The sequence below is a fragment of the Pristis pectinata genome, chromosome 32 (genome assembly GCF_009764475.1).
Source record: "Pristis pectinata isolate sPriPec2 chromosome 32, sPriPec2.1.pri, whole genome shotgun sequence".
Classification (NCBI taxonomy): domain Eukaryota; kingdom Metazoa; phylum Chordata; class Chondrichthyes; order Rhinopristiformes; family Pristidae; genus Pristis; species Pristis pectinata.
The window spans coordinates 6,067,327-6,094,090 of record NC_067436.1 but is presented as its reverse complement, the minus strand read 5'-3'; the positions used below and the strand labels follow the sequence as shown (position 1 = coordinate 6,094,090).

Below are 26,764 nucleotides of genomic sequence, written 5' to 3'. Positions count from 1 at the left end.
CCAATGAGAAAGGCTGATTGTTCTGATGTGACTGATTCAAATCAGGTTCAGTGGATATCATTCATAACATTTGAAAAAACAGTTACTGTTAACTTGTCAGAGTTAAAGCATTTTCTCTAATTGCTTCTTTGTCTTCAAACCACACATCACTGTGTGGCGAAGCACAGCTCCAATACCATACACAAATTCGCCGGTGACACCACTGTTGTTGGACAAATCACAGGTGGTGATGAGTCAGCTCACCGGAGTGAGACAGCACACCTGGTTGAGTGGTGCTGCAACAACAACCTCTCGCTCAACGTCAGAAAAACTAAAGAGCTGATTGTTGACTTCAGCAAGGGGAAGGAGGGCGAACATGCACCAGCCTACATTGGGGGATCAGCGGTGGAGAGGGTCAGCAGCTTTAAATTCCTGGGCGTTAACATATCGGGTGACCTGTCCTGGGCCCAGCACATGGATGTAATCACAAGAAAATCGCACCAGCGTCTTTACTTCCTTAGATTAAGGAGGTCAGCTTGTCATTGAACTCTCCAACAAACTTCTACAGATGTACTGTTGAAAGTGTCCTGACTGGTTGCAATTCTGGTACAACAATTCAAATGTGCAGGAATGTAAGAAGCTGCAGAGAGTAGTGGACTCTGCTCAATACATCATGGGTGCATTGCTCCCCACCATGGGTAGTATCTACAGGAGGCGCTGCCTCAAGAAGGGAACATCCATCATCAAAGATCCCCACCATCCGGACCGTGCCATCTTCTCGCAGCTACCATTGGCAAGGAGGTACAGAAGCCTGAAGTCCCACACCACCAGGTTCAAGGACAGTGACTTCCCTTCAACCACTTGGTCCTTGAACCAACTGGCACAACCTTAATCACTGGAGTTTAGCAACACTATGACAAATGGACTTCTGTTTTTTATTTGCTCTAATTGTGTTCTTTCTTGTAAAAATTGTGTTTATGTTCTTATTGTGAATGCTGATGACGCTATGTGCCTGTGATGCTGCTGCAAGTAAGTTTTTCATTGCACCTGTGCACACATGGACTTGTGCAGATGACAATAAACTCAACTTTGACTTTAAACATGATTTTTTAATGTTGTGAATCCTGCGCCACTTTCGTTTAACAGCTGGAGAATGCAAGTTTGAATTTCACATGGATGGCATGAGTGGTTTTAGCCTGGACTCAATAGTCAGCAGAGCCATCAGGATTTAGTTTTGTACAGAGTAATACAGCACGGAAACAGGCCCTTCGGCGCAACTCATCCATGCCGACCAAGATGCCTACCTGAGCTAGTCCCATTTGCCTACATTTGGCCCATATCCCTCTTAACCTTTCCTATCCATGTACCTGTTTAAATGTCTTTTAAATGCTGTAACTGTACCTGCCTCTGCCACTTCCTCTGGCAGCTTGTTCCATATATGCACCACCCTGTGTGTGAAAAAGTTGCCCCTCGGGTCCCCTTTAAATCTTTGCTCTATTACCTTAAACCTATGCCTTCTAGTTTTAGACTCCCCTACCCTGGGTAAAAGATTGTGACCATTCACCTTATCTATGCCCATTAAGATTTTATAAACCTCTGTGAGGTCATGCCTCAGTCTCCAGGGAAAAAGGTCCCAGTCTATCCTTCTAACTAAAGCCCTCTAGTCCCGGTATCACCATTAAAATGTGAGTCAGTCCAGCAGCACTCCTGGTGAGGGTACAGGATGCAGGTAAGTATCCTCTGTGTGTAGGGAACCACGTCAGAGATTGGCAGTTTGTACTGGAAGCCTTTTTCCTCACAGCTTCCAGAACTGGGGTTTGATATCACCTTCAACGGAGATCCTAAAGATGGACAGGGAGAGACTTGGTGGTGGCAAAATGTTTCACTCTCTTAAATGAAGTTGCTAGGGCTGTTCCCAGTGGCAGAAGTGTTATTGATGTTGTATCTTTCACAACCCAAGCACTTCTCAGCCAGAAGCATTCCTGTATTAACTGTGGTCTACTATTGGTTGGTGGGGTTCATGAAGCACCTCCTGCAGTGGTTGGTCATTTGTATTTGTGAGACTCTTGCAAATTTCTATAGATGTACAGTGGAGAGCATTCTGACTGGTTGCATCACAGCCTGGTATAGCAGCTCCAACGCACAGGATTGCAAGAGGCTGCACAGTGTTGTAGACTCAGCCAGCTCCATCACGGGCACAACCCTCCCCACCATCAAGGACATCTTCAATAAGGTGGCATCCATCACTATGTGGCATCCATCACTATGGACCATCTGCGTCTGGGACATGGCCTCCTCTCATTACTCCCATCGGGGAGGTGGTACAGGAGCCTGAAGACCCACACTCAACAATTCAGGAACACCTTCTTCCCCTCCGCCAACAGATTTTTGAACGGTCCATGAACCCATGAACACTACCTTGTTATTCGTTTTTTTTTGCACTATTTTTGTAAATTATGGTAATTTTATGTCTTTGCACTATACTAATGCTGTAAAACAACAAATTTCATGTCATCTAAGTCAGTGATAATAAATCTGACTGACTCTGACTCTGATTCATGTACTAACATTCCCAATGCATGACGTGCAACTGGGCTGGTTTGTGGTGGTACATAATCAAAACTAATGCTAGTCAGCCTCAGGTTTACGGACTCTTCACTGCTACAATGTTGGAACCGGTTCAAAGTGGCACCATGCCAACGAGGATCCAGCATTTGCAGGAAACTGGGTCAAACTGCATACAAAGCGAGAACTCAGCAAGGTCAACCCAGAGAAGTGCACGGCACTCTATTAGAAACACTCGGCCACTGCACTGAGGCCAAGATGATGAGGTAATGAAGGAGGCTTCATGATGCAAGGTTTGAGGGACACAGCTGCCAGCGATGTTGGGAGCAGTCCTGAGGGGTGAAGGCAAACAAGGAGCACCCTGGAGAATGGATGGTACGTAGGAACCCTGCTCTCGGGAAGGAAAGAGAAATCTGCACTGCCTGGATGGACAAAGGCACACGGGGCAACACAATTATTCTTCAAATTATCCTTCAGGAAGTGGTAGAACAACAGGAAACATTGAAAAAGCATATCAGCTCTGAAATTGGTAAATTGGTTTATTATTGTCACATGTACCGAGGTACAGTGAAAAACTATTTTGCATGCCTTCCATACAGGTCATTTCATCACATCAGTGTATTTAGGTAGTACTATTTTTGTAAATTATAGTAATAACAATAACAGAATGCAGAATATAGTGTTATAGTTACAGAGAAAGTGCAGTGCAGGCAGACAATAAGGTGCAAGGTCATAATGAGGTAGATTATGAGGTCAAGAGTCCGTCTTATCGTACTGGGGACCATTCAATAGTCTTATAACAGCGGGACAGAAGCTGTCCTTGAGCCTCGTGGTACATGCTTTCAGGCTTTTGTGTCTTCTGCCCGATGGGAGGGGAAAGAAGAGAGAATTTCCGGGGTGGGTGGGGTCTTTGATTATTTTAGCTGCTTTACCAAGGCAGCGATTAGTGTAGACAGAGTCCATGGAGGGGAGGCTGGTTTCCATGATGTGCTGAGCTATGTCCACAACTCTCTGCAGTTTCTTGCGGTCCCGGGCAGAGCAGTTGCTGCACCAAGCCGTGATGCATCCAAACAAGATGCTTTCTATGGTGCATCAATAAAAATTGGTAAGGGTCAAAGGGGACATGCCAAATTTCTTTAGCCTCATTGGTAGGGTTCATGAAGCACCTCTCGCAGTGGCTGGCCATGTACTAACATTCCCAAGGCCAAATCCACAACATACATTACCCCTAAGCTCCCACTAGCAGGGACTAGCAAGTGTACAGTCTCGACGGTATTGGACACAGCCATCACCAATATTTAGCTCTTTGATATGTAGGAGGAAGGGCCAACATGACTATAATGCCTAGATAAGTCTGAGTAAAGTGCTCTTGTAAACCATGAGGATCCAGGGGGGTATCTTCCTGCAGGGTGGAACAGTAGAATCTGTGGGACTCCTACATACTGTTTAAATAAAAATTTTGTTATGTATAAATATCAAGGTCAATGGAAATCAAAAAGATTACTCAAAGTACTTTGTTCCATCAAGTTAACTTTTAAAATTTGCAAACGTTATCTAACCACACCTTATTTTAACTCCCTACTTGAATTAAGAGCAAGACCAGTGATGAGATTAAATTCCATTCTAAATACTCATGGTGAAGAATAACCCAAAGAACAAAAGAGCTACTTTCAAGCAAAGTTTTACTTATGTGACCACTGTAAAGTGCTTTTGCTTTTATCACTAAGTGGAAACAAATGTGATCTCCAGAATACCACTTACAGCTAAAACATCAACATTTCCTGGAGACAAGAGGTTAAAGTTTCAGGATTACATGGACCAAGATGAACGTGGCTGTTAAGTGCATTATTTCTCACTGAAGCAATTCCTCTTACCTTGTAGTCATAACAATAACGAGGACATGCTGTTCCCATACCATTCTCCAGAAGTCATTGTACGTCTTTTCTAGTGGTCCTAGAATAGAAAATAGAAGGGCTGAGATTGAAAGCATGAACTTTATAACAGAGAAGTGGCTGATTATTCCAAAGCATCAGAACAAGATACTTGATCTCCCCACCAACCCACCTTGTAATCTCGGCAAGGGAAAGCCCAAAGTCAACAACTCAAATCCCCCACCTTCCAGCCAGTTCAGAGCATCAAATGAACCAAGTGGTATCTATAAAGCAGGATCTCCTTGACAGCACCTCCCAAACTCATGACCTCTGCGATCTGGAAGGAAGAGAGCACTAGGTGTACAGGAACTTCACCAGCTCCTGGGGACATGCTTTAGAGAAAAAGAACAAACTTTTTGCAGTTTAACCAGCGATATCTGATGGTGAGTCCTGCTGTGTTCCCCAAGTAGAACTCATTCTTTAACCAATTAGACTGTGGGCCTGAAATGAATACAACAGCCAGGGTGAGGATCTGGTAATAGTGTTTGGCTAAAACAGCTGCCCTAACTTCAATAACAGATGCCTTCCGAGCTGTTAAATGAATTAATGGCATCTGGGGACTTGTAAAAGCTGCCACTGGAGACAGGAAGCCTCAGTGTCCAGCCCACTGAACTCAAGAACAAGGATGTCCAACAGACTTCAGACCTAACCTGAAAGGGCAGGGAAAATAATACAAGACCAGTACACAAACACTGAAGTCTTGCTTGGCAAGAATCTGGCTGCGAGCATTGCCGCTGATCCTTGTAGACAGGGTTTCGCAGAGGACTCATCTTCGGGGAGGGATGGTAAATTGGTTTATTATTGTCACACGTACCGAGGTACAGTGGAAAACTTTGTTTTGCATGCTATCCATTCAGATCATTTCATTACAACAGTGCATTGAGGTAGTACAAGGGAAAACAATATCAGAATGCAGAATAAAGGATTATAGTTACAGAGAAAGTGCAGTGCAGGCAGACAATAAGATGCAAAGTCATAACAAAGGTAGATTGTGAGGTCAAGAGTCCATCTTATCGTTCTAGGGGACTGTTCAATAGTCTTATAACAGTGGGATAGAAGCTGTCCTTGAGCCTGGTAGTACGTGCTTTCAGGCTTTTGTATCTTCTGCCCGATGGGAGGGGGGAGAACAGAGAACGTCTGGGGTGGGTGGGGTCTTTGATTATGTTGCTTGCTTTACTGAAGCAGCGAGAAATGTAGACAGAGTCCACGGACGGGTGGCTGTTTGCTGTGGTGTACCAAGCTGCGTCCACAACTCTCTGCAGTTTCTTGCGGTCTCGGACAGAGCAGTTGCCATTCCAAGCAAGGAGGAGATATGGAGGGAAACTGATACCTGGGAAAGCTGGAACTCGACGGTCTGAGATCTTGCAATTGACACTGGAGCGGGGTGATTCAAATGCTAAATATTAAAGGATAATATTGTGGATTCTGGAACTGTGAAACAACAGTGAGAGGTCACTGACCTTGAACGTTAACTCTGTGTGTCTCTCCAAAGGTGTTGCCTGACTTGCTGAGTGCTTCCAGCATTTTGTTTTTATGACTTCCTTAATGGATTACCTTCTTACTGATGGTTGAGAAAATGTATTGATCGGCATGGATGAGTTGGGCCGAAGGGCCTGTTACCGTGCTGTATAAGTCTTCGAACAGTTGTGAATTGAATACCATGGAATTGTCAAAGAATAGCCCCCTGATAATGAAGTGGGTTAAAATGTTTGATTTCCTGAACTGCAATGACCTTCCTCCAATTACCGAAACCACGTTCCTTGACATCAGTTAAGATCTCAGCTGGTGGACATTGTTCTTTGTGACCTTAGATTTTGCACCACATCTGGTCAAATCCTAACATGATTTGGTCAGCTTGCAGCTATGTTCTAAGAGGCATGGTTCTAAAAAGGGTATAAATCCTTGTAGGTGGTAGTGCAAGTTGTGAGAGTATTTGGTAAAGTAAACAGGGTGCTGGGATTGGCCAATAAAGTACAAAAACACAGATATTATACTGATCTAAAACACTGGGTCAATTACTACTTGAATACTGCATCCAATACTGGTTACCTAACGTCAGGTAGGATGTGAAGGCCCCATAGAGGGTGCAAGAGAAGGTTGGTTGCAATGCTTCCAAGGATGAGGGTTGGAGAAACCAGGGTTCTTCTTGGGGCAAAGAAGGTCATGAGGATAATTGCTGGAGGTGAATAAGACCTTAGTTGAGGTGCATAAAGGGAAAGACATGTTGCTTGTTAGGTTAATTGGCTATTTTAAATTATCCCCAGTGTAAATGGCTGGTGGGAGAATCAGAGAGATGGTAATGGGCATGAGCGAGCGAGCGAGCGAGAGAGAGAGAGAGAGCGAGAGAGAGAGTGAGCGAGAGAGAGAGAGAGAGAGAGGGGGGGGGAGAGAGAGAGAGAGAAGGTTTCAGGGAAATAAAGGGAAATAAATGGGGCAATGGGATTGCACGGACAGCCAGTGTGGACTCGATGGGCTGAATAGCTGACTCCTGTATTGCAAGAAAATATGGGAAACTGATTTTATTAGCAGGTAGTTCAAGGAGCAGAGGGCACAGATTTAAAATTCTGGGCAAAAGACACGAGTATGAGAAATGCTTTCTTTAAAACAAAAGATAGTTATGATCTGGAATTACCTGTAAGACCAGTGAAACATTCGGTGCCTTCAAAAGGAAATTAGATAGGGGTGAAAGAAAGGTAATTTGGCAGAGCTATGAGGAAAGACTGGGGGAATGGGACTAACAGGATTGTTCCTCGAGGAGTTGGCACATTTGGCTCAGTGTCCTCCAAGCGCTCAGTCAGATAGTTCTATGACTGAGTGTGATACTTACTTGCAGTTTTGAGGGAACAGACTGAGTGTCAGTCAGGATATTCCTGAATAAATAGATTCATATGATGGCATCCTTCCTCATTTCACTGATGACACAGAAATCTAATGGAGTCGCCAGCTCAGTTGGTACTGACAGTACAAAGTCACCTTTAATAAAAGTCCTCGACCCCTTGTTTCCTCAGATATTCATCGAAGTGTATTTCACAGGGAGGAACACTGATTCATCAGTTGAGGGCATGGTGTGGCAGTCAGGAGGAGTTTCCTTGAGCTTTTTTCACCCACGATGGGAAACTTCATGGGTTTAAAAATCAACACTGAGAAATTGCAGGGCCAAACCAACCTGACCCTTTACTTCCAAGCTCTGGTGGGTTTATCCTGTCAATTACACAAGCTATGTTAAAGATTGATGATGAAAGAGTTTGCATTTTTGATCAATGGATAACATTCTTGTTCGGCTTAGACAGATCTCCCAGTTCAATTTGCCAGTTTGTCACGGTGGATTAAAACTCTCAATCTCTATGAATCCAGCATCATTGCCACATTGTCCAGTTACTTTATGTCAAATAATTAGATGGTCTCGCACTTTGTGAAGGGAAGGCTCTATTTTCCTGCTTCAAAACAATGAAATGAGAAATCATAGAACTGACCTTGTGTGCCAATGTAGGCATTCTTTTGTTTGTAACCATCCATGAAACTGGCATTGATATAATCTGTTCTCTGCAGGAAGAACAAAATTATAAATTACTCCAGCACGCAAACATCATAATTAAATAATTTAATTTTGGAGGAATATTTTATTGAAAATCTTTGCAGACACAAAGTTCCGGTTCACTCCAAAATTAGATATCATGAAAATATTGCAACAGTATATAATTTAAATAATAAGAGTTTTTCATTTATTTCCTGTGATAATTAAATATACTTTTTAATACTAATTTATCTGAATTTACAACATGTCAATTGATATGTTTATCACTTGCTGTGTCTTAATAGTGACAGCTGCAGCTATTAAACTGTACCTGATTATGTGGCCAGTGGAGACAATCTTAAAGTTGGAAGGTGATGGGGAAACAACCCACACACCAAGGAGAGAGCTCATAACTTGGATTTGACACCTACTGTAATGCTGAAGGAGTGCTGTACTGATGATGCTTTATTTCAAAATCATAGGGACATTTACATCACATGCAGGATCCAAGTGCGCTGTCTGTACTATCTGGTACAATACTCAACCAACCAAAGCTAAGACACGGAGCATCTAGTTTTTTCCTCAAGGTCGATCCCAGCAAAACCAAAGGATGATGGGACAAGTTGATCACTTGCCCTACTAAAACCCTCAAGCTTCCTGATAATAACAATGGAATCTGGGTCTAGCTTCATCTGGAAGCTAGTTCCACACACCCACCACCCACTGTGAGAAAAACTTGCCCCTCAGGACCCCTTTAACTTTTTCCAGAGCAGTAAGTTCAGCTCTGTTGTTAATACTTTAAGGTGTGTAAGTTGCCTCTATTAAGACGGACTTTAAAATTCAAAAACTTTGAAACGTCCTAAGGACATGGGTGGGATTTAGTTAGTCAGGTTTCATTGATTATAGCTGACAACATTTTGCCAACCAAATATACCACCCCTCTGTAGTGTGAAACAGTCTCACACGAGTCTCCTTGAACTAATCTAGACAGTGGGAACATTCAGTGGAACTTCTACCATCACACTGTAGAGTTCATTTACACGGTTTAAGAGAAAATCATTGAAACCCCATGATGTGTCACTGCTGATCCCTTTGCTTCCTAGTAGAAGTCAGCACTGCATTACTGAAGATGATGCACTTTCAGTCAATCCAGCATCTTGATGTAAAGAGTATCTTTATACGTTGGTATAATGCAAGTGACCAAGTAACCTTGGAGAAAGAATCTGAGCAAAATTTGACTTGGGGGTTGTATTTTGGAATGGCTTAGTTGAAGTATTGTCTTGGTTGAGGTGGAGCAGGGTTGGCTTATGGTTCTTGTAAACAGTGAACATGGCTTCTATCTAGAGTCACCACTGCTGTTAAAGCCACTGAGCTTTCAGGTGACAGGCATTGGAATTCCTTTTCAAAATCTTGACTGACATTAGGTAAAATGGAGTTCAGCTGTTAATTTTAGTGCTGTAAATGTGAAGTTGAATTAGAGTATCAACTGGACAAAACAGGCATCAACAGGGACAAAAAAAAGATAGGATCAGACTGACAACAAACTGAGGAAGATGCAATTGTACAACTGGGCCAAAAAGGTGCCAAAGCAACAGAAGGTTTGGGAATGAGATCCCAGGTAATCTGCCCTTAACACAAGATACCTTAATTTGACGTTATTTTTGGACAAAGAAAAGCCTTGCATTTCACATCCCTTTGAGAAAATCGCAATGTATTTTTGTACTTAAGTCACCGTTATGATGAAGGCAACACAGTAACCTCCCAAAAACAGCAACATGGCGATGACCTGATCATCTGTCTCAGAAAGGCTGGCTGAGGGATGAATATTGACCAGAGTCCGACTACTTCTGGGGTTTTATTCAGTTTCTTGACCTGTATTTTCTGTCCAGGTCCACTGCCTTAGTCTTGGGAATATCAACAAAGGTGGTTCAGATTCAGAATAGTTTATTGCCATATACACCAGTGTGCAATGAAATTTCTTGTTGACATGAAGCTCACAGTTTGCACAGTATATTGCCGATGACCAGGGAAGTGTGAACGACTGGCAGCAGAACTGGTTGCCAGGTGCTTACCTTTACCAACAAATAGCTCCAAAGATTTGGGAAGCTGGCAACCCAAGTCAGGGACACTGTCAACACTGACTTAAAGGAGGCCTCCTTGAGTGACATCACTGTTTCCAGCCAGAGACGGAAGAGATTGGGTGGTTGCCATCAAACATGCTTCTTGTGTACAACTGGGATTGACCTCACACAGGTAACCTGTAGGTAACAATCCTCCACTCACCGTACTTTGCTGAAGAAATCACTCTGCTTTATTGGGATGTGGTTTCAGTCACGTTCTTCTACGAGACTCTATAAAAAGACTCTTTAGACTGCTGTATTGCACTGTTTAAATAGGCCTGGATTTCTGAGTAAATAGACTTACTTTCCTATAAAAATAGGCTGTTTGGTGTGAGTCCTGATCCACATCCGACACTGGCAGTGTTGCAACATTTAGACTAACAGAGCGGTGTCAACAGACGGTCTGAATAAGTGAATGTTACTGAGAGGAAACACATCCAGAAAAACAGGGAGTTCTCCCTCTGCAATTGGTCAAAGTCCTTCACTCTTTCCTTATCAACAAAAATATGCAAATAGTCATTCACCTCATGGAAGTATAAATAGAAAATTCTGGAAATATTCATCTGGTACAGATTGGAGAGGGAAACAGAATTAATGTTTCAGGTTTATGACCCTCCTCATGGAAGGTCATTGACCAAAAACATCACCTTCATTTCTCTCCCCACAGATGATGCCTGACCTGTTGAGCACTTCCAGCATTGATAAGATATCTTTACTAGTCACATGTACATCGAAACACACTTTCTCTGTCGCTGTGACACTTTACTTTGTACTGTTATTGTTTTTACCTGTACTACATCAATGCACTCTGTACTAATCCAATGTAACTGTACTGTGTAATGAATTGACCTGTACATACAGTATGTAAGACAAGTTTTTCACTGTACCTCGGTACAAGTGACAGTAATAAACCAATACCGATACCAAATGTATCCTTTCCAATAGAGTGTTCTGGGGGCAGCCCGCAAGTGTCACCACGCTTCTGGCGCTAACATAGCATGCCCACGACTTCCTAACCCTTAAGTCTTTGGAATGTGGGAGGAAACCGGAGCACCCAGAGGAAACCCACGCAGACATGAGGTGAACGTACAAACTACTTACAGACAACGGCGGGAATTGAACCTGGGTCGCTGGCGCTGTAAAGCGTTACGCTAACAGCTACACTACCAGGCCTGCCCTAGGATTTCGGATGTCCAGCACACAGTATTTGGCTTTTGCCACGCCTCTCACTGTGCCTTCAAAGAGTCACTGCATTTGCTCAAATTGCAACTGTAACTACAACGTTACTGGTAATTTACAGTGCCAAGGCACGTTGGGATGCCGAAGATTTTGAGGTGTTCCTCTAAGGGTATTCTGGTTTTGAGTACTTTTTAGAGATTTTTGTTTTAAAATCAGAAATTTTCATCAACACAGAACAGTAACTCCCACCTTCCAGTCTTTCAAGTATCGGAAGGGACTTCTAACACTGAATAAAGACCTGTTCTTGTTTAATCAGTTGCAAGAAGACTTTGAATTCTTAAGTGTTCTCATTGCTCCACACAGTTCACTACTTATAAGGCCCAATTACAAACAATAGGCAGTGTCACAGATAACACTCTGCTTTGACAAGTCTCTCGGACTGCCCAGTAATTTGATGCACTGATGTACACATTGTGTTTCGCTATTAATCAGTACACATTCCAACCCTAAACAAACACTTGTATAAAGTTTTTTATTTGGACTAAAGAAAGGCATCCTTGTTGGGCTTTAAAGTTAATTAAAAGCATTTATTGATGCAATTGGCACTGTACTGACACACCGTTGATTTGATTTCAGTCGGTATTTTACCACGGGTATCAGAGACAGCAAGAATTTCGACATTCTGTCAAGAACACCAAGAGTGGCAGGTGTTTTAATTCCAGAAGCAAGTGAGGAGACCTGTGGAAATTTAAAACCAGCCAACACAGTAAAGCCTGGCACATGGTCCGAGGGGTGATTAAGGAACTGGATTCTGGCTACCCTACAGACAAAAGACCAACATTTTGGAGGGATGGGGAAATTAATTAAGAGTGAAAATATAAAAGCAAACCATCCTCATCCATACAACCTGGAACCAGGTAACGTCTCAGCCCAGTGTGAAGGTTTTAGAGTTCTCTTACCTCATCATGATTGAGAGACTTCAACTTTACTCTGGTTTGGTCCAAGCACAGTACATCCCCATATCGATTCTTCTGCTGGTTGTACGGCTGTCTATGGGCAAAGAAAGAACAAAAAACTATTGGAGAAAAATTACCATCTTTTTAAGAAGGATACATATCACTCCATTTCTCATTCTCTGAGCCAACTATCAGAGAGTTTTTAGCAGCAGGTGGGGGCAAACTATATCCCCCCTCCCCCTTCCTCTAGGAGGAAGGTCTGACTATTGCAGAATGTGCTTGGACATTGAGTTTTGCATTAGAACCCCACAGAAGTCTCAGAGGAACACATACCTCGGTCTGCTGAGAATAGTCTTAAGGTTTGTTGCAAATGCCCAATAATGTGATAGCTGGTAAAATCTTTCATAAAATAGCAATGTGCATTTGCAGCAGTGAGGATTATATTGATGGGTGGGTGTCTCTGGAGGCTACCACCAGACTTAAGGACAGCTTCTACCCCACTGTCATAAGACTATTGAACGGTTCCCTTATACTATGAGATGGACTATGACCTCACAATCTACCTTATTGTGACCTTGCATCTTATTGCACTGCACTTTCTCTGTAGCTGTCACACTTTACTCAGTACTGTTATTGTTTTTACCTGTACTACCTCAATGCACTCTGTACTAACTCAATGTAACTGCACTGTGTAATGAATTGACCTATATGATCGGTTTGCAAGACAAGTTTTTCACTGTGCCTCGGTACAATTGACAATAATAAACCAATACCAATGCAACTCATAGAAATGTAAGAAAATTTGACTAAATCTTAAGGGGTTAGCAAAAAATTACAATTACACCAAAGTATTAGCTGCTGCATCCTTGCTCTGAAATACTCAGCTCATTCATTCACCCCCAATTCATTGATCTTTCCATTATTTACCTATGGTGGAGATAAATAAATATTTGAAAGATTGAGGATTTGAGGGTTATTGGGAATTGGAGGAATTTAGGCCGATGTAGATCAGCCATGGTCACACTGAATGGCAGGGCAGGCTTGAGGGGCCTGGTGTCCTGCTCCTATTCTCTTGGGTACTTGGACTTAAGGCTCAATTAAAAAGTAAACGGGACAGTTGCTGTTTCTGTTCAGTTACCGTGGCAATGAATGAATGAGTTGATGGGAAGATTAAAAATTGGTTCTGGTTACTACCATTGGGGAGGAGGAATAGGAGCCTAAAGACCCACACTCAAAGATTCAGGAGCAGCTTTCTGAACAGTCCATGAACCCATAAACACTACCTCGTTATTCCTTCTTTTTGAACTATTTATTTATTTTTTGTAATTTATAGTAATTTTATGTTTTTGCACTGTAATGCTGTAGCAAAACAACAAATTTCATAGAACATAACAGCACAGTGCAGGCCCTTTGGCCCACAATGTTGTGCCGACATTTTTATCCTGCTCTAAGATCTATCTAACCTTTCCCTCCTGCATAGCCCCCATCTCTCTATCCTTCATGTGTCTATCTAAGAGTCTCTTAAATGTCCCTAATGTATCTCCCTCTACCAGCACCCCTGGCAGCACCTTCCACGCATCCACTAATCTCTGCGTAAAACATTTACCTCTGACATCCCCCTTATACCTTCCTCCAATCACCTTAAAATTATGCCCCCTTGTGTTAGCCATTTCCACCCTGGGAAAAAGTCTCTGGCTGTCCACTCGATCTATGTCTCTCATCATCTTGCACTCCTCTATCAGGTCACCTCTCATCTTCCTTTGCTCCAAAGAGAAAAGCCCTAGCTCACTCAACCTACCCTCATAAGACATGCTGTCCAATACAGGTAGCATCCTGGTAAATCTCCTCTGCGTTCTCTCTAAAGTTTCCACATCCTTCCTATAGTGAGGTGACCAGAACTGAACACAATATTCTAATTGTGGTCTAATCAGGATTTTATAGAGCTGCAACATTACGTCATGGCTCTTGAACTCAATCCCCCGACTAATGAAGGCCAACATGTAAAATGCCTTTTTAACAACCCTATCAACTTGCGCAGCAACTTTGAGGGATCTATGGACTTGTTCCCCAAGATCCCCATGTTCCTCCACACTGCTAAGAGTCCTGCCATTAATTAACCTTGTATTCTGCCTTCAAATTCGATCTTCCAAAGTGAATCACTTCACACTTTTCCGGGTTGAACTCCATCTGCCACTTCTCAGCCTAGCTTTGCATCCTATCAATGTCTCGTTGTAACCCTCACCTCTACACTACCCACAACACCATCAACCTTTGTGTCATCTGCAAACTTACTAACCCACCCTTCCACTTCCTCATCCAAGTCATTTATAAAAATCACAAAGAGCAGGAAGTCCCAGAACAGATCCCTGTGGAACACCACAGGTCACCAACCTCCAGGCAGATTATGCTCCATCTACAACCACCCTCTGCCTTCTATGGGCAAGCCAATTCCAAATCCACACAGCCAAGTTTCCCTGGATACCATGACTCCTGACCTTCTGAATGAGCCTATCACGGGAAAGCTTATCAAATGCACGTCATCAAATTTCACATCACTTAAGTCAGTGATAATAAATCTGACCCTGATTCTTACATGGGGTTAATGTAGGATGAGTATAAATGGGTGTTTGATGGTCAGCACGGACTGAGTGGGCTGAAGGGTCAATCTCTGTGCTGTATCTCTCCATGACTCTGAATGTGGCTGGACACGTAGATAGGGTGGTGAAGAAGCCAGAAGGGATGCTTGCCTTCATTAGATAGCATCCCTTCTGGCTTCTTCACCACTCTACAAGATCTTTATTAGTCACATGTGCATCGAAACACACAGTGAAATACATCTTTTGCGTAGAGAGTGTTCTGGGGACAGCCTGCAAGTGTTGCCACGCTTCCGGCGCTAACATAGCATGCCCACAAGTTCCGAAACCGTCCGTCTTTGGAATGTGGGAAGAAAGCTGAGCACCCGGAGGAAACCCACGCAGACACGGGGAGAACGTACAAACTCCTTACAGGCAGCGGCTGGAATTGAACCCGGGTCGCTGGCGCTGTAAATGCATTGTGCTAACCACTACAATACTGTGCCTGCCGACCTTCTGAATGAGCCCATCACGGGGAACCTTATCAAATGCACGTCATCAAATTTCACATCAGTTAAGTCAGAGATAATAAACCTGATCCCGATTCTTAAATGAGCCAGGGATAGAAAAGTGCAGGAAGTCCTAATGGAACGTTACTAACTGTTGGTTAGGCCACAGCTGGAATACTGTGTGCAGTTGTGGTTGCCACCTTTAGGAAGGATGCGATTGCACTGGAGAGAGTGCAGAGGAGATTCACTGGGATGTTGGCTGCAATGAAATGTTTCAGATATGAGGAGAGACCGGAGACTCTGGTTTGACTTCCATGGAATGGAGGAGGAACCTGACAGAAGTGTACAAAATTACAGGAGACATCAAGAGGCAGATGGCAATAGCAGAGGTGTCTAAGACCAGAGGGCATAAGCTAAGAAATAATGGACAGAGGGGATTTGTGGAAGAATTTTCTCACCCTCCCCCCCCGGGGGTGGTTGTAATCAAGAACACACTGCTTGTGAAAGTGGTGGAGGTAGGTAGTCTCACAACATTTAAGAAGATGAGCACTGAATTGGCAAGGCACAGAAGGTTACTAACCAAGTATTGGTAGATGGGATTAGCATGGATACGCTGGCCAGCATACACAATGGGCTGAAGGGCCTCTTCCTGTGCTGCATGACTCACATCCCGCACATAAACCAAATTGAACTGCACAACTCTACATAACAGCACATTTATGACTACGAACACTATGAACTCACAACCGATTGAGCTACCTAATTATGCAGCTCCCAAGATTACTAGGTACCCACCACTCTAACCACACAGCAAGTACACATCAAGTAGGGAGCTCTAAACCCCCACCTCAATGATTGTGGCATACACAGAATATCTAGTAATTAACAACTGGATTTTTTAAAACTTATGTTGTTTTTTTTCACGAAGTAGAAGAACACTTGCTTCCAATTCATGCTGGAAAGTGTTGGAAGGGATGGTGGAAACAGATTCAATGGTAACTTTCAAAAGGGACTTGGATAAATACTTGATGGGAGGTTTTATTTTAAATATAAGGGAAAAGGAGGGCAGTGGAACCAAATGAAGAATGCCGTCAAAGGCTTGACAAGGTATGATGAGCCAAAATCATCCTCCATACTTTGTCAAGCCATGATTCCATTGAACGGAAAGAGGGGGAAAACAAATTCATTCTAAAATAAACCAGATCATACAATGTTACCAACACACTTCAACTAGTGTAAGCACAACAAAAAAAATCCCCGTCTTAAGATGCCAACTGGTCGATGGCAAACCAAGGAAAGTTGATTCTGGTCCAGAGCCTCCTCTCTCTGCCACTCGGAAATGCCAGAGCCGACATTAGTCATGCCAGACTTCTACATCCAAAGTTCACATTCCCCTCAAATCAAAGTCAGCACCATGCTCTCCCGTTGCACCAGGAAATATTATTCTTTTCTTCCTGCAGAGCAGTCCAGAGAGAACACAATACAGGTGGCACATAAAATAAGGGCCCCATTGTATAACCATCTGCAAGAACACAAAGCAGGCTGGTATGGACTTATGCCACTTGTGGTGAGACAATACTTGTCAAACTTGCCTCACGAGGATATTTTGGGAGATATGAGATCAGGCAGACCTGCTGAACAAATACCACACAGAAAACAAGTCCCAGTCCAGACAGCCAACTCTGATTTCTTTCACGTTTGACTTTTTGGACTAGTTAATATTTTCTGAAACAATTGGGTTTTGAAGGATACAATAACTGGCAGGACCCTTAAGAGCACTGATGTTCTGAAGGATGTTGATGTGGAAGTCCATGGCTCCCTGAAAGTGGCAACAGAAGTGGACAGGGTGGTAGAAAAACAAAGGACTGCAGATGCTGGAATCTAGATGAAAAACACTATGATGCTGGAGGAACTCATCCCCTATCCCCAGTGGATCTGCTCTCCCCTCCTCCCCCGCACCTGCCTATCAATATCTCTTACCTGCATCTACCTATCACCTCCCTGTGCCCACCTCGCCTCCCCTCTTTTGTCCACCTATCACTGCTCTGCTTTTCCCTCCTAAATATTGGGCTTCCCCTTTTCCTATCTTCAGTCCTGAAGAAGGGTCCTGACCCGAAACGTCGACCACCTGCTTTTCTCCACAGATGCTGCTTGGCCTGTTGAGTTCCTCCAGCATCATCGTGTTTTTCTTCAGGGTGGTAAAGAAGGTGTACGGCATGCTTGCCTTCATCAGTCAGGGTGCTGAGTATAAAAGTTGGGAAGTCAAGCTGCAGCTGTATAAAACTTTGGTTAAGCCACATTTGGAGTATTGTGTGCAGTTTTGGTCACATACTATAGGAAGAGTGTGGAGGCTTTGGATAGGGTGCAAAAGAGGTTTATTAAAGTGGATTAGAGAGTATTAGGTACAGGGAGAGGTTGGACAAACTTGGATTGTTTCATCTGGAGGCGTCGGTGGCTGAGGGGCTGACCTGATAGAAGTATATAAAATTATGAGAGGCACAGGTAGGGTAGAAGAGTCTTTTACCCAAGGTGGAAATGTCAAATACTAGTGGGCATAGATTTAAGGTGAGAGGGGGAAAACTTAAAGGAGCTGTGCAAGGCGGGTGTTTTGTTTTACACACAGAAAGTGGTCAGTGCCTGGATCGTGGTAGGTGGTAGCAGCAGAGATGATAGCAATGCTTAAGAGGCACTGAGACAGACACACGAACAGGCAGAGAATAGAGTGATATGGACCACGTGCAGGCAGATGGGATTAATTAGACTGCCATTGTCGTCAGCACAGACATGATGGGCTGAAGGGTCTGTTCCTGTGCGAAATTTAACATTATGATATTTGTTTTAAGATGAAGCCAATACAGATGGATACAGTAGAGGATGGTTACTCACATGCCCGACAACTTTATTGGGATAGAGTGCAGAGCACAACAGGAAGTGAGAAAACATTGACAATGCAATCCCAGGGAACGACACTACACCAAAACCAGAAGTGCTGGAAGAACTCGACCAGTCGAGCAGCATCTGTGGAAAGAGAAACCAGTTAACGGTTTGGGTCAGGGACCTTCCTCAGATTGTGATATAACTGCCGTTCTGGGGAAGGGTCCCTGACCCAAAACGTTAACTGGTTTCTCTTTCTACAGATGATGTTCGACTAGCCGAGTTCTTACAGCATTTTCTGCTTCTGTTTCAGATTTCAGCATCTACAGTTTGATGTATTTTCAGATACTCTATACCATATACCCTTCAACCTCAGAAATACATAGATAAAACTAAACGCCCAAGATCAGAAATTTTGGACAGCCAGATTTTACACAGAAACGCAATGTTACACTTTGACCATATCACAGCCAGTGATCAACTCTGTGCTTCAAGCTTGCAACTTGCTTGAAAACTAGTGGTCCCTGGAGGCTCCTGTCAGGCAGCTATCAGTGAGAAAACAAAATAAGAATGTCACTTGCAAAACAAAATGTAAAAATCGTTCAGGTTAGCAGAGTCTATCAGTGCTGTGTAAACACACTGAAGTGTTGGTTCACAATACGGAAATAGCGATGTAAAGTATCATCCCTTTGGACACGGATCTCTCTGGAGTCATTGAGTTACAATATCAAAATCAGATGGAAAGTAAACAGCACTTTAAGATATCTGATTTTGCCCAGGGAGCAATGATACGAGTTCCACAACCGTAAACAATTACTCACATGAGTCAGTATAGTAAGGGGAACACCTTTTGACTCCAGTGGTCCCTGGTGGAAAGGATCCTCAAATTATCATTTCAGATAATTATTACACTCTTGAAGATTCTGTAAAAACTTCCCCCATATAAACCAGTGATAATAAATCTGATTCTGAACTTGAACTAACAAGCCCATTCCTAGAAGCTGCATTATGCACACTGCCATTGTGGAAGTCCAGCCGCTCAACACAGAGTATGCTTTAAACTACCACTTGAAAGGTTTATTTTATACTTTTCCCATGTATGAAAACATACAAAGCAGAACAGAAACAGACCTACTGTAGCAACTAGCTGGTTGTATAAAGTTACAATGCCTTTTGCATCAGCATTTTGATACATAAATTTATGCTCCCCTCCCCATTTAGAAATGGTATGAACTGCTGACTTCTTTTAAACCATAACATTCAGAGGGGAGTTTGGCATAATCCTGTTGATGGTAGCCATGCACTATTGGCTCGTCAGACAACCACGTACACCAAATATCCGAATCTCTGGTTCCTCTCGTACTGAGCAGGATTACTATTGCAATGACACATCATCAGTAGGGTAAAACCAAACTATCTCACGACGGCCTACACCCAGCTCACGTTCCCTACTGGTGGGTGAACAATCCAACTCTTGGTGAATTCTGCTTCACCGTGATAGGAAGAGCCGGCAAGAGACCAAAAAGCGACGTCACTATGAACACTGGGCTGCCACAAGCCAGTTATCCCTGCGATAACCTTTCTGACACTTCCTGCTTAAAACCTAAGAGATCAGCAGGATTATGAGGCCCCATTTTCATGGTCCATATTCCTACTAAAACTCAAGATCAAGCAAGCTTTTGCCCTTCTGCTCACTTGATCTTGGTTTTCAGTGAGAACACGGATTGTGAAAGTGGGGGTTAGGAATTCTTGCATAATGAACTAGGTCCTCAGAAAGGCCTGCTGTCATTTCACATAAAGACCTGAATATAGGCAAGACAGTGGAACCAATCTGTTATCAATGGGTTAAAAAAAATTAAAACATACAATGAACCCACTAATTCATGAAGCACCTGACTGAATCGGAGAATTTGCAATTTTTATCCCTGCTTTTTTCTCAAATGTAACACTGAATTGTTTCGAAATTGAATGGAATGAATCAAAACCAACTTGGAGGCAATTATCATCATGTGTCTATCTGACCTGGTTACATACAATCATGATGCTGAACTTCAGCAGTTAGATGAACATCCATGGACATCACAAGTTACTTTCACACCACAGCAACTGATTGTAAACCTTTGTGTTTCTCCCTTGACTGCAGCCCACTGGAGGTCTGAGAGGCCAACACCACCTGGACTTAAACCATGGATTTAGAATTCTGTTGTAGGGACACGGAAGCCTGTTTTATGACCCTAAATATGAGACGCTGCTCCACCTCTCGATTTCACCTTGTCACTGCAGGGATGTGTGAAAGGCTCCCCATTCTCTATGTAAATATGAAACAACATGCAGAATTCTGTTCCCATTTTAATTTGCACTGTTGTGCTCACCATTAACCCAGGTGCTCAATGACCTACAATGGCTCCTGGGTATCTCTGCTTCACAATTTTTATTTCAAAATCCTCATATGGCTTTACCCCTCCCAATTCTTATTAACTTTTCCAGCTCAACGAGCATCCAAGATCACTCGTGCTCCCCTCTCCCCTCAATTTAGTCTAAGTCACACAGCACGGAAACAGGACCTTTGGCACTCAGTCCATATCAACTATCTGCTTACACTAATCCTCCACTGATCCCATTTTATTCTATCTACATTCCCATCCACTCCTCCAGACACAAAGGCCAATTAATTTATCAATCTAACCGTCTTTGGGATGCGGGAGGTAACCAGAGCATCCAGGGGAAACTCATGCAGTCAGAGGAAGAGCATGCAAACTCCACACAGACTGGAAGCCAAGATTGAACCCAGGTCACTGCAGTTGTGAGGCAGCATCCCTGTCTCTGCTGCACCTGTGTGGTCCTTTTGTGCGTTCTTGATTTTCATCCCCCTATGCCCATCAGCTCCTTAATTCTGTTCCTACATCTTACGGTCTTACAGAATGGGATTGAAACAAACCCAGCCGGAATGGTGCAGCAGGCTCGATGGGCTGAATGACCTCATTCTGCTTCTATACCTCATGGTCTTAACCTTTGCAATTCCCTTCCTAAAATATGGTGCATCTCTCCATGAAGATGCTGCTATAAACCTCTTCCCTAATGTTGCTTTACATGGTCCACAGTCAAATTTTGTTAAGATAACTCTCCTTGCAGCACCTTGGAATGATTTACTATATAAAATACACTGCACAAGTACAAAATCAAAAAAACTGCAGATGCTGGGAATCTGAAATGAAAACAGAAAATGCTGGAAATGCTTAACAGGCCAGGCAGTGTCTGTGGAAAGAGAAAAAGTTAATGCTTCAGGTCAAAGATCATCGGCACCGGAAAAGTGAGTTGCACAAACGGTGAATATTCTCCTGGTTCTGTCCATCACTCCCCCATATCTCAGCAACTCACCCTCTCAGTTCTGATAGAGGGTCTTCAACCTGAAACATCAACTGTATATTTCTACATATACTGTCTGACTTGCTGAGTGTTTACAGTAATGTCTGTTTTTATTCTACATTAATGCAGGTTGTTGTCGACAGAACATGCAAAACATGTTCCTGAAATTGGGTTACTATTTGGCTCAAACATAAATGGATTAGACTGTTGTTGCAATGGGAGGCCAGATTACCAGTCTTTATTCTTTCAGCTTGAATTTGTTGTGCTCAACACCAGGCTCCCAAAAGTACATGCCGGCTGTTCAGATCTTCAGTGAACTAAGTAAAAGGCAGTGAGTGCAGCTGGTGTTACGCCCTGCCACACATGCCAATTCACTGGGAGAGAGAGAGACAACGATCTGTGTAAATGAACAGGGATCTTTCAACAAACATGTTAGCTTCCCTTAAAACGTAAAAGGTGATCCGTCACACATGGAAAAACGCAACTCACTTTTCCAGTTCTGACAAAGTGTTACTGACCTGAAACATTAACTCTTTCTCTCTCCACAAATGCTGATTGATCCAGTATGTTCAAGTGTGCTTCCAGTTTTAATTTAGATTTCTAGCAACTGCAGTTTTTTATATTTGCATGGATATCGTGCATTATAAAGCTCAATAATTTGCTAAACATTCAACAACTTAGAATTCACTCACAGTCATTTTGAACTGTTGTGCAGTACTTCAAGCAAGTTAAGAACTGGAATCAGAGAGAAAATGAATGATCAAAGTCCTGCGATGACTGGCCTCCAATTTCAATAACCGTGACTCACAGGATGGGCTTCTTATTACAACTCACGTTATGGCAGTTCGGGTAATGGAAATTTGTCCTTACGGAATTCACAAATCACTCCCCAAAACTCTGGGATAGGTAATAAAACATTGCTGATGTGAAATTTATGTGAGAAAAAGTAAATAAACACAGAATTTATTCTTTTCAACTCACATTTCTTGACATACGCGCAGATGACACGACTTTGCGTTATGGAAAATCGTGATACGGACCATTTTCTAGGAACGCAACCTCCCCATAACATGGGGGTTGCATGTACCATTTCTTCAACAGAAGAATATCAAAGGTGTTTTTGTCAACTTACAATATTTTTCATAAAATTTATACAGTCTGATTAACCACCAGTTGAAAATGAATTAATCTCTCATCAGTGTGCATTATCAATATTTCAGTCTCTCTTATTGTTTGCAAGATTAATGACATCAACAGTTTTAATTAATTATTTCTTTCCACCTTACAATATTCCTGCCCCAAGCAGCTTCCTGTAGATTACAGCAATTCAAAAATCAGTTTCTGGGAGCTGCAAGTGAGCCCAAGTCTACTTGGCCCTGGGGTTCTCCCTAGGAAAACTCTCCTGCCTTTTTTGCCCATTCACACACCGGTACAGCTGGCAATCCTGCTGTGTTGACAGAACAACCTGCCACTCCGTCAAGCAGCACACTACAGATGGAACCTGAAGCTCTTTGGGGGGCATCATAAATCATTTAAAACCGCAGGAAGGGCACTGATTAACCAGACCACAGACTTTCTCAGTGCTACCACTGCTACATCTGTTGTGTGCCAAATGGGAGAGATTCAGAAAAAACTTGAGCGTCCATGTGGCATTGGACCACCAGCGGCAGACCTGTGTTCTATCATCATTTGTAATGTCAGTCTGGTATATCCCTCGTTCTATTATTAACAGCAAGGGACCAATCATGGCTCTACGCAGTGTGGAAGACAATGCCAAGAGCTGCACCAACTAAAACTGGTGAAGCTGTAGTATAGGGTTATTTTCACGTGAAACAACAATGTCCACACACTGCAGATTAAGCTCAGTCATCCCATACTCCGAGGGCACAGCCTCAGAATAAAGGGACGTCCCTTTCAAACTGAGATGAGGAGGAATTCCTTCAACCAGAGGGTGGTGAGTCAGTGAAGGCCAAGTCATTGGGTGTATTTAAGGCAGAGATTATTGGTTATTGATTGGTGAGGGGGTTAAGGGTTACGGGGAGAAGGTGGGAGAATGGGGTTGGAAAAAAAATCAGCCACGATTGAATGGCAGAGCGGACTCGATGGACCGAATGGCCTAATTCTGCTCCTATATCTTATGGTCTGATCATAAGGTCTTATAAACAACAGATCAAATCAAACCACTGCAGCCTTGCCGTATCGATTCATGAAAAAGGTGCTGAACAATTCAAGGACAAACAGGAGGCGGCTCCATTAATATTGGTTGAGCCCAGCACGTGAATGCAAAATGCATGCAGGCATTCGCTACGATATTCAGCCCAAGCTACTGACTAGATGATCCGTCTTGGCTTTTTTGTGAGGTCCTCACCATCACAGAAACCAGTCTTCAGACAATTCGATTCACACCACGTCATGCTAAGAAATGGCCAAGTACACCAGATCCATCAAAGTGTATGGGTTCCAGCAACGTCCCGGCTATATTGAAGTTTAACATTTACCATGCTCTCATTTCATAACATTTACCATGCTCTCATTTCACATTCAGTCTTGGGTAAAGTGAGTGAACTTGTCACCTACGGTGTTACCAGGCTGCATTTACTCACCAAGGCCTGCACAGTGTTGTTCAGTTTAGAAACCTGGTATTCTGCTGTGAGTGGCTCAGCCCCCAACTCCCAAAGGGTTTTTCCACCCTCCATGGGGCACATCAGGAGGGTGATTAAGTACTCTCCGGTTGCCAGGATGTGCAGCAATGTTCAGGAAGCTCGACACCATCCAGGATAAAGTAGCCCGATCGACTGGCATCCCGTTCCCCTGCTTGAAGGTTCACTGCCTCATGGCTACAGGGAGTACCATACACAGCAGACTGCAATAAATTACAAGGGGTTCCTAACAGCTTCTCCTCAACCTGCAATCTCCACCAGTTGGAAGAACATGGCCAGCAGGTGCAAGACAACACCAGTCGTCCAAACTATCCACTCCCTGGAACTGGAAATGTATCATCATTCATCAATCGTTTCTGGAGAAAGTCCTGGACCGAAGTGGCTCAAGGTGGTTCACCAACATCTGCTCCAACGCAGTTAGAAATGCTGAATGAATATTACTATTGCAACATGGTGAAAATTAATATATAAAGAACATGAGATACAGGTCCTCCCCAGGTTACAGCAGGTTCCGCCCCTGTGAACTGGTCGGAACCCAAACAGTTCTCAAGTCGGAAATGCAGCACCAACCTGCGTTCCCACCAGGCAGAAGACGCATGCAGCCTCGCAGCAACTGGCAAATGCACCTCGCCGGTCTCCCAAACGCTCCCAAATAAAGTCAGGCATTTGTAAGCTGGGGTGGACCTGTAATTCGAGTTGTACCGTGGTAAATGTCTGCACAATGTAGCTGAGTGGCCAACCCTGCTCTGCAGTACTCTGTTTCACATTATCATCTGTCACTATTGGCAAAATGTGCAAATGGAGCACTTCATGTTGCTACTACAAGATGCATAGCTTCTGTTAGTTACCATGACAACCAAAACACACAAGTAAAAGAAGAAACTTAATGCAGACAGGAATAGAAACTTCAACTAATATTACAGTGGTAGGTACGGTCTCCCGGCTTTATTCACATTTGCTCCTCAGTTAGGAGAATTCCACACCAGGGTGGTGAATGCTTGTCACACACCGTGTAATGTTAGGCTTAGATTAATCAGCTTGTATGACAGATAGTGCAAGGATTTTATGCACCTTTTGAGACATTCTACACCTGTTTCAAGGGACTTGGCTGGAAAACATGGTCGGGGCATGGAATGAGCTGCTTGGGGTAGTGGTGGAGGCAGGTACATTGGTCCAATTCAAGAAATTGCTAGATAAGCATATGGAGGAATTTAAAACAGAGGGATATGTGGGGGGAAGGGGTTAGATAGTCTTAGGTGAGGTTTAAAGGTCAGCACAACATTGTGGGCCGAAGGGCCTGTATTGTGCTGTACTTTCTATGATCTCCCTGTTCTATTATAGGTTGTACCACTGTAGATGAAACATCTCACTCTGCAAGTCGTTTTTGGTCACGTTTCCCTGACCGTTTCTTTCATGTTGATTCTTTCTAAACATCTGTTCATGTTAACCCAGCATTGGCAATGTGCCCGAGTGGTGTCCCTACATCTCCCTGTAGATTCTCATTTTCTGACTCAAGTTCCCTAGGCAAGTCTGAAGGTGGTGAGACCAAGCCCAAATTTTTGGAAGTCCCACCTAACTGGCAGTGGATAATTGGGAGAACTGGTGTTCCCAAACGCACACTGACCTTGCTCTTCCAATCATTGGAGGTTGCAGGTTTAAGAGATGTTGTTAGGAAGCCTTGGCAAAGTATTGCAGACCATTTTGTAGAGGGTGTACAATGTATTTAGAAGGTAGTGAATTTTTAAGATGGTGGATGGGTGTCAATTGCAGAGTCATAGAAAGGTAGAGCACAGAAAAAGGCCTGTGTAGTTTGCATGCTCTCCCTGTGACTACGTGCGTTTCTTCTGTGAGCTCCAGCTTCCAAGCATATCCCAAAGATGTGAATTGGTAGGTTAATCAGTCGCTGTAAGTTGCCCTGAGTGTGTCAGTGACTGGTAGAGTCTGGGGGCAGTTAAAGGGTATGTGGAGAGAATAAAAGAAATGGGATTAATGTAGATGAGAGGTTGATGGTTGGCACGGACTCAATGGGCTGAAGGGCCTGTTTTTGTGCTGTGTCCACAACTCTATATAATGTAATCTGACTTCTATTATACTCCAATCCTTTTATAATGAAGTCATATATCCCATTTGCTTTGCTAATTACTTGCTGTACATCAATTTTCTGTGATACATTTACAAGGATTCCTAGATTGCTCTGAATACTACTTTTTGGTTTCACTGAATTTATGCCAAATATTCAGTATTTTCCCTGCCAAAACAAATAACATCATGCTTCTCCACATTCTACTTCACCTGACAAGTTCTTGCCTGCTATCTATTGTTTGACAGGCTCTCTCTGTCCTCCTCAATGTTTATGTTCCTCCCTAGCTTTGTATCATCAGTAACTTGGGATACATTATGCTCCGTCCTCTTACCCAAGTCATGAATGCAGATTGAAGTTAACAGAGATCCAAGCGCGTTACAGCCTGACAACCTCAAAATGACCAGATTACTTCTCCTCTGCTTTCTCTCTGTTAACCAATCCTCAATTCATGTAAC

General features: G+C 43.2%; 1 protein-coding gene across 1 annotated transcript in view; it reads right to left on the bottom strand.

The window, feature by feature from the left end:
• Positions 1-26,764, bottom strand: part of ptpn9a (protein tyrosine phosphatase non-receptor type 9a) — a 151,715-nt gene that overhangs the window by 15,327 nt on the left and 109,624 nt on the right. Inside the window, exons 8-10 of the mRNA XM_052042463.1 lie at positions 12,248-12,338; positions 7,949-8,018; positions 4,419-4,497 (exon numbers count right to left, since the gene is read on the bottom strand). Coding sequence (XP_051898423.1) covers positions 4,419-4,497; positions 7,949-8,018; positions 12,248-12,338 — 240 coding nt within the window. The remainder of the gene's footprint in view (positions 1-4,418; positions 4,498-7,948; positions 8,019-12,247; positions 12,339-26,764) is intronic.